This window comes from Neoarius graeffei, chromosome 20 (genome assembly GCF_027579695.1).
Source record: "Neoarius graeffei isolate fNeoGra1 chromosome 20, fNeoGra1.pri, whole genome shotgun sequence".
Classification (NCBI taxonomy): domain Eukaryota; kingdom Metazoa; phylum Chordata; class Actinopteri; order Siluriformes; family Ariidae; genus Neoarius; species Neoarius graeffei.
In genome coordinates, this window is record NC_083588.1 from 2,451,719 (window position 1) to 2,459,851 (window position 8,133).

The following is an 8,133-nucleotide window of genomic DNA, read 5'->3' on the forward strand; positions in this document are numbered from 1 at the left end:
GTGCCGCCCCCTAATAAATCTTTATAACACAATTTTAAAAGCAGTAAAATCAGTCAGTATTTAAAGTGATGTTCAGGAGGCAAAATAGAAACCACTGCAGTTTTTTCCAGTTATATAATTTTGGACAAAAATAAAAAATCATGAAAAATGCATCTTTTACATTTCTTTCTTTCTTTCTTTCCTTCTTTTTTCAAAAACATCATAGCACAAAATCAAACTTAAAAAAAAAGTTTCTTACACAAGTGGAAGTTTTTTTGGGAAACATTCCGAGATTTCAGTCTGCGTATGTGGTCCAAAAAGTACAGAAAAAAAAGTTTTCAAATATCCCAAATAAAATCTCTCATCCATTTATTTTACTTTATTTGCCATTTTGCTTGTATCACAGAGTGTTGGTTCTGCAGTCAGATTAGATTAGATTAGATTAGATTAGATAGAACTTTATTGATCCCAGTGGTGTAGTGGAGATTTTTAAAGTGGGGGTACGCGATTTGTGACGTCATCGATTTGATATTGTTGCGGCGACCTGCCACAAGGAGTGCCTGAACGCAGGCTCACATGATTGACAGCTGCCTCCGCCACTTCCTGCTACGCTGAATCGCTGCGCTACCAGCGCGCGCACGCTGCGCTGAACAGGCAGCCAATCACAACGCTAGTTAGCAGGGCAGCCAATAGCAGGGCAGCGGTCGTTCTAGAACGCTAGGCAGAATTGACATTCAGTTTGTAACGAAGCAGCAGCGCAGCAGTTGCAAAGAGAACTTCGCTACTAACACAAACTTTACAGCACATCAGGGAAAAAAGGACAAAAAAGGCTACCGGTAAACCCACTGAACTTTTTTATATGCAAACGCTGCGCTCGCAGTAATCCGTGGGCATGAGAAATGTTTGTTCCTTACCTGTGATTGGTTTAATGTGATTGGTTTAAACTTCCTTTCTCAGTGGCGTGTAGTAAAAGATCTTCAGTTAAAGTGAACAAACTGCCTGTGAAAGGGCTAATGGTTAAAATGGTTCTTAGTTTAAAACTGTTTTTCTGTTCATTTATATTTGTTCAGCAACATATTACCTGAATTATTAAAAATGGTTAAAATATACCTAATTTACCTTATACATAAATATTTATATATTGTTGCCTAATTAACTTGGGTTTTGTTATAGAAAAACAAGCATTTATTCATACATGCTTTGTTATAGAAAAACAAGCATTTATTCATACATTTATTTTATGTTTGTATGTTTTAAAGGTTTTTCACCTTCTAACTTCGGCTTCAAGCTCCAAGCTTCTAGCTTCTACTTCTGATTCTACCTCCGATTCTACTTCTGATTCTAACGTCAGTTCCACTGAAAACCAATAAAATACAAGAAGAGTGGAATCCTGTGTCCAAGTCCTTCCCTTTCAAGTGTGGGAAACCCTGATGCTCACATACACTTGACAGTGAAAAACCGATGCACCAGTGGAAACTGACGACTGCCAGACAACTGCCAGTGAATCACCGCTGCACCAGTGCATCAAACCGAAACCAGTGACCAAGAAGCAAGACTCCACTCGTGCCACAACCCAACAGAGAGGGAAGACACTTCACCTGGGGGCCTGGAGGATAAAGCTTGAAGTCATCTGGAAAAAAGAAACGAAATGGCGAAGTCATTAGAAGAACTGAAAACAGAGCGAACCACAGCCAAAAGACTTTTCTCCCGTCTTGCTAACTGCATTGCGAGAACACACTCAGAGATGACTGTGGAGGAGCTAAAGCAAAACTTCACCAGGCTTACATGGCAGAAGCAGCCGCAGCCGCTGTAGAGGACCTGGGCGCCGAGAAGAAAGCCGACCTGGAGAAGATAGAGGCATACTGTAAGCAGAGGACTAAAGAAGCAAAGCTCCTAATTCAACAAACACTCTGGGAATCGTATGGGGAGAAAGAGCTGCCCCTTGCCCTATACATCGCTGAAGCTGACTGCAAGAGCGTCTCCTCTGCCCAGCTCAACGTGACTCTGGAGGCATACGAGTTCATGCTGAAGCACTTTGAGATGTTGGTGCTGAAGGCAAAAGAAGCGCACCGTGACTGGAACCGCTGGGCTCCCGCTGCAGAACAAAGAGACTTTGATCACCGCATGACAGAGCTCGAAGTGCAACTTCCCCAGCTGGTGTCGCGCAAGGCCACCTTCATCAAAGCTGCAAAGATCAAGACAGAATCTGAAGAGCCCACTGTCCACCGTACAGCTCCAGTGCCAGCAATAAAGCTGAAAGCCACAGCCCTTCCAAAGTTTGCTGGCAACCAGCGAAGTTACTACAGGTGGAAGAAGGAGTGGGAAGCTCTACAGAAGCAGGGTGAACCGACAGGGTCTAGAGAGGTCAAGAAATTCCAGCTGCTCGACAGCATTGATGAAAAGGTGGCCGAAAACCTACACCTGTCGACCTACAGCTCCTCAAACGAAATCTTCAGAGTCCTGGATAACCGGTTTGGGAACCAAGCCAACATTGCTCTCGAGATCATTGAAGATCTACAAGCAACTCCTGCAGTCAAAGCCGGCCAGCCAAGAAGAGTCATCGAGCTCATCCAAACAGTGGAAAAAGCTCTCTACGACTTAAATGAACTGGACAATGCCGAGGCCATAAAGAACCCCATTGTGACCAAATCCATTGAGGGCAAGCTTCCAGAAACTTTAAAGAAAGACTGGCTCACCTATGCTGCTGATGTGAGTAACGCTGTGGACCATCACAACCGCTTTGACAAGCTGCTGGCTTACCTAAAATCACAGGAAGCCATATATGAGCAACTTGACCAACTGAAAGATGGCGTTGAACCTGCCAAGGACAAGACCAAGTTCCTGAAGCAAGCCAGAACAAAAGCAACCAACAGTCCGGCAGTGTCATCCAACGGTGACGCAGCAGGCTGCATCGTCTGTGGTGACCCAAAGCACAGAAGAAAACTGTACTTCTGCAGAAAGTTTAGAACTGACCTAAAGCCATCGGAGAAGAGGGATGCAGCACAACAACTCGGTGCCTGCAAAAGATGCCTCGAAGTCCACACTGGTGAAAGCTGCAAGAAAACCACTTACCTGTGCGGGAATCCAGAATGCAAAGACCAACACCACTTCCTCCTCTGTCCAGTTACCAGACCCCAGTCCCAAAGAACACCCAAGTTCAGTCCAGTGAGGGCTGAGGGCAGAAGACTCACTGAAACCCAGGAGCAGTTCCTCTCCAAACTCACACCAGAGCTGGCACAACAGTGTCGAGATGCCTTCTGCAACATAGCGTCCAGGGCATTCAACTCCAGTGCTGCTGAGAGAGGTCTTCTAGATGAACACTGCCTCACCGAGTACCCAGTCATCCTAATGCTCCTCAATGTCACTGCTAATGACGGACAGAGTGTCGGGACCCTCATCGACCTGGCATCAGACACAAACTACATAACGCACAAAGCTGCAAGCAAGTTGAACCTGAGAAGTGAAGACGTTACACTGGTGGTTCATGGCGTTGGAGGGATGAAGGTGTCTGTTGCAACCAAGCGCTACCTGCTTAAGATACGTGTCAGCACCCCAAGAGGGACACTCAAAGCACACCAACTCATCTGCTATGGACTTGACAAAATAGCGGAAGTCCACAGACATGTCCCGGCGAAAAAACTGCAGAGAATCTTCTCAGACATCTCCCTGGAAGATCTGGCAAGACCAAAGGAGATCCAACTCCTCATCAGCCACAAAGAAGGGCAGCTGGTACCCCAGAAGGTTCGTTCCGTCGGTGACCTGGTGCTCTGGGATGGCCCGCTTGGCAAAACCATTGGAGGCACACACCCGGACCTCTTTGAAGAAGTCACTTTAACGGCCCACACCTCCAAGACTCACTTTGCAAGATCCATGCGCACTGCAGCTGTCAGATACACTGAACTCACCTGCAAAGTCCCAGTTTCCCGCCAGTCTCCCAGACATCCCAGCTCCCAGTCCAACACAGCCACTAGCAACAGAGACTTCCTGAAGTGGTGGAAATGGGAAAGCATTGGAGCAGCTTGCGAACCGAGATGTGGAGGATGTCGCTGCGGGAACTGTCAGCCTGGTGGGAAAGAAATGACACTGGCCGAAGAAAGGGAAATGGAGATGGTGAGGGACGGCTTGACTTATGTGGCCGGAGACCACCACAGCCCTGAACCACACTGGCACGCCAAGTACCCATGGAAAGAAGACCCAGCATCTCTTCCCAACAACAAGAAAGCAGTTGAAGCCACGTTCCGCAGAACTGAGAGGCAGCTGGCGAAGGAACCGGAGTGGAAAGTGGCCTACGCCTCACAAGTCCACGAAATGGTGAGCCGCAGAGCTGCAGTGAAGCTGTCCAAAGAGGTTCTGCAGAGCTGGACCGGGCCAGTGTGGTATATAAGTCACCTGATAGCCCCAAATCCACATTCAGTCTCCACCCCAGTGAGACTAGTATGGAACAGCAGCCAGAAGTACAGTGGCCTCAGCCTAAACGACATCCTGATCAAAGGCCCTGACGTCCTGAACCCGATCAGAGGTGTCCTGCTGAGGTTCCGCGCTGGTGTCTTCGCAGCTTTAGGGGACATCCGCAAAATGTACAACTCTGTCTGGCTTGAAGAAAGAGAAGTCCACCTGCACAGATTTCTGTGGCGTGACACAGAAGATGCAGAGATCGAAGAATTCGCCATAACAAGAGTCAACATTGGAGACAAACCTGCTGGTTGCATAGCCCAAGTTGCCATGCGAGAGACCGCCAGCCTGCCTTCATTCAACCACTTCAAAGAGGAGAGACGTGTCCTCGAAGAGGATGCCTATGTCGATGACATATTGACTTCCCACAACAACCTCGACCACCTGAAACGCCTTACATCCAACATTGAGCAGATCCTTCAAGCAGGAGGGTTCTTCATGAAGCCCTGGATCTACTCGGATCAAAGTGGGAGGAGCGAGTCGAGAGGTGAGAAGATCGAGTCAAACACCATGATCCTGCCAAACCAACTCACCGAAGAGGATAACAAAGCCCTGGGCCTCGGCTACACCGTCGACGATGACAAGTTACATGTCATGGTTGCAGTGAACTTCTCCAAGAAGAAGAAGAAAATGCGCCTCGGCCAGGACCTGTTGAAAGAACAAGTGAGAGAACAAACCCCCCTTGACCATAAAGGTAACCCTGTGAAAGCAGAAATGTGCGGAGCAGTCTTTGCAGCACGGCTGAAGAATTACTTCCAAAAGCACTGCCGAATCGAGGTCAAGAGGTGGTATCATCTAGTCGACAGCCAGACCATCTTGGGTGCCATACAGCATGAAAGTTATGGATACCAAACCTTCTACGCAAACAGAGTTGGTGAGATCCAGAGCAGCACTGACATCCGAGATTGGTGGTGGATTCCAAGTGCCGAGAACATTGCAGATATTATCACCCGAAGGGCCAGTCCTGATGACCTAATCGAGAAATCCAAGTGGCAGTCAGGTCCGCAGTTCCTTCAGCTTCCTGAGAGTGAGTGGCCAAAAAAGTCAGCGAAAGATGTTGCTGCACAGGCAAGAGACGTCGTCACAAAAATGCAGAAGAAAACATTCACTGCTGTACTCACCCGAAGTCAGCTGAAGACACAAAGCCCAATTGCAGTCCAGTGCAGTCCAACAGGAGCAGCAGTCCAAAATCTATTGGACGAAAAGCGCTTCAGCAGTCTAAGACGGCTGGTCGGGACGGTTGCACGGATTTGGAGGGCGGCTAAGAAGTTCTTGCGTGCCAAGAGGGGAGATGAAGCAAAGTGGGAGGCAATACCTTCATCTGGCGTCATCACTGTCAGCGAAAGGAAAAACGTGTTCCTGAAACTATGTCTGGCAGCGCAAGAAGGTGTGAACTTCCCAAATACAACTACTGACAGGCTTGTTGTATACAAAGACCAAGTAACTGGGATCCTGATGTGTGGAGGGCGGATACAGGCCTTCAAAGAGGACCATAATGCTGTTCCCCTGCTACCATACCAAGCCTGGGCCTCCACTCTCCTGGCCCATGAAGCACACAGTGAGGGACATGACGGAGTGGCAGGAACTCTGCTGCGGATGCGAAAGAGAGCCTGGGTGATCAGAGGAAGAATTCTGGCCCAAAAAGTTGTCGACAACTGCATCATCTGCAAGAAGGAAAGAGCTCTGCAAAGCCTTGGTGGTGGAGGAGGCCTTACCTTCAGTGAGTTCCTGAAAAGTGCTTAAGCTAGCTGCTAACCTTGCCAACGAAAGGCCAATCGATGCCAGAGTTCAGAGCCGTGAGGACCGCATCAACTACGTAACCCCAAACACACTGTTGCTTGGCCGAGCCACACAAACTGGAGACTTCAAAACAGTAGACTACACCACCTACTCCTTCAAGAGACTGCGAGAAATGCAAACACAAGTTAGCCACTTCTGGAGGTCCTGGAGCCAACTTGCAGGTCCGAACCTGTTCATCCGCAGCAAGTGGCACACTGCAAAAAGGAATGTTGCCGTCGGAGACATAGTGTGGCTCTGCGACCAAAACGCACTGAGGGGGCAATTCAAGCTTGCAAGAGTGGTCAGCGTGAGTGCAGACTCCAAAAGCATTGTCCGGGATGTTCATGTGAAAGTCCCCCTAGGTGGACGTGCTCGAGTGAAGACTCCAAAGCCAACCGAAAAGTCCTGGGACCCACAGGGTACCACACTGCATCGGGATGTGCGACGCCTCATTGTCCTCCTCCCAGTGGAGGAACAAGTCAGCAGAGACCAGCTCGCCTGATGGGTGCGATCTTCCCGTGTCGCGCCACACCAAGATCGAGTGGGAGGTGTTGCGGCGACCTGCCACAAGGAGTGCCTGAACGCAAGCTCACATGATTGACAGCTGCCTCCGCCACTTCCTGCTACGCTGAATCGCTGCGCTACCAGCGCGCGCACGCTGCGCTGAACAGGCAGCCAATCACAACGCTAGTTAGCAGGGCAGCCAATAGCAGGGCAGCGGTCGTTCTAGAACGCTAGGCAGAATTGACATTCAGTTTGTAACGAAGCAGCAGCGCAGCAGTTGCAAAGAGAACTTCGCTACTAACACAAACTTTACAGCACATCAGGGAAAAAAGGACAAAAAAGGCTACCGGTAAACCCACTGAACTTTTTTATATGCAAACGCTGCGCTCGCAGTAATCCGTGGGCATGAGAAATGTTTGTTCCTTACCTGTGATTGGTTTAATGTGATTGGTTTAAACTTCCTTTCTCAGTGGCGTGTAGTAAAAGATCTTCAGTTAAAGTGAACAAACTGCCTGTGAAAGGGCTAATGGTTAAAATGGTTCTTAGTTTAAAACTGTTTTTCTGTTCATTTATATTTGTTCAGCAACATATTACCTGAATTATTAAAAATGGTTAAAATATACCTAATTTACCTTATACATAAATATTTATATATTGTTGCCTAATTAACTTGGGTTTTGTTATAGAAAAACAAGCATTTATTCATACATGCTTTGTTATAGAAAAACAAGCATTTATTCATACATTTATTTTGTTTGTATGTTTTAAAGGTTTTTCACCTTCTAACTTCGGCTTCAAGCTCCAAGCTTCTAGCTTCTACTTCTGATTCTACCTCCGATTCTACTTCTGATTCTAACGTCAGTTCCACTGAAAACCAATAAAATACAAGAAGAGTGGAATCCTGTGTCCAAGTCCTTCCCTTTCAAGTGTGGGAAACCCTGATGCTCACATACACTTGACAGATATCATGTCAGAAGCGGTAGCCTTTGTTTGGTCTGAATGATCTGTATAAATGTTACGTTCTTTTAACAACACAAGAGGGCACAAGAAGACACTTTTTTTTCAGACATTTTTATGTGTGCAATTTTCATTCGTGTTTGTCAGTACAGCCCAACTGTTATGGCGAAAAGCCGCGGTTTATTTTGTCTCCAATAAATATGCCGAAATGGCTAAAGAGGAACAAATTCGCCTTCTCCTTCCGAATGCATCGTCGTAGACAGCACCACTCTGCTGCTGGAACTCAACATAAACCTTGCATAGGTTTAACATGGACTATCAGGCGTGAAGCCAAAATATTGGAAATTATGATACGCAAACAGGGCGGCATGGTGGTGTAGTGGTTAGCACTGTCGTCTCACAGCAAGAAGGTCCTGGGTTCGAGCCCCGGGGCCGGCGAGGGCCTTTCTGTGCGGAGTTTGC

General features: G+C 47.5%; 1 protein-coding gene across 2 annotated transcripts; it reads left to right on the top strand.

The window, feature by feature from the left end:
* The first annotated feature begins 576 nt into the window (after window positions 1–576).
* LOC132868258 (uncharacterized) lies at window positions 577–7,613 on the top strand. Of its 2 annotated transcripts, XR_009650814.1 has the most exons (3): window positions 577–815; window positions 1,239–7,063; window positions 7,485–7,613. XR_009650814.1 is itself a non-coding variant. In XM_060901093.1 (2 exons), the coding sequence occupies exon 2, from the start codon at window positions 1,765–1,767 to the stop codon at window positions 6,172–6,174; it is 4,410 nt and encodes a 1,469-aa protein (XP_060757076.1). In that variant the 5' UTR covers window positions 577–815; window positions 1,239–1,764; the 3' UTR covers window positions 6,175–7,370. The 2 variants fall into 2 exon arrangements, 1 of the variants encoding a protein (XP_060757076.1); XM_060901093.1 differs by lacking the exon at window positions 7,485–7,613 and having other exon boundaries at window positions 1,239–7,370.
* Window positions 7,614–8,133: the final 520 nt, after the last annotated feature.

Bases quoted from the DNA above. Each gene is read 5' to 3' on its own strand.
- LOC132868258 (XM_060901093.1), top strand. From the start codon at position 1,765: ATGGCAGAAGCAGCCGCAGCCGCTGTAGAGGACCTGGGCGCCGAGAAG.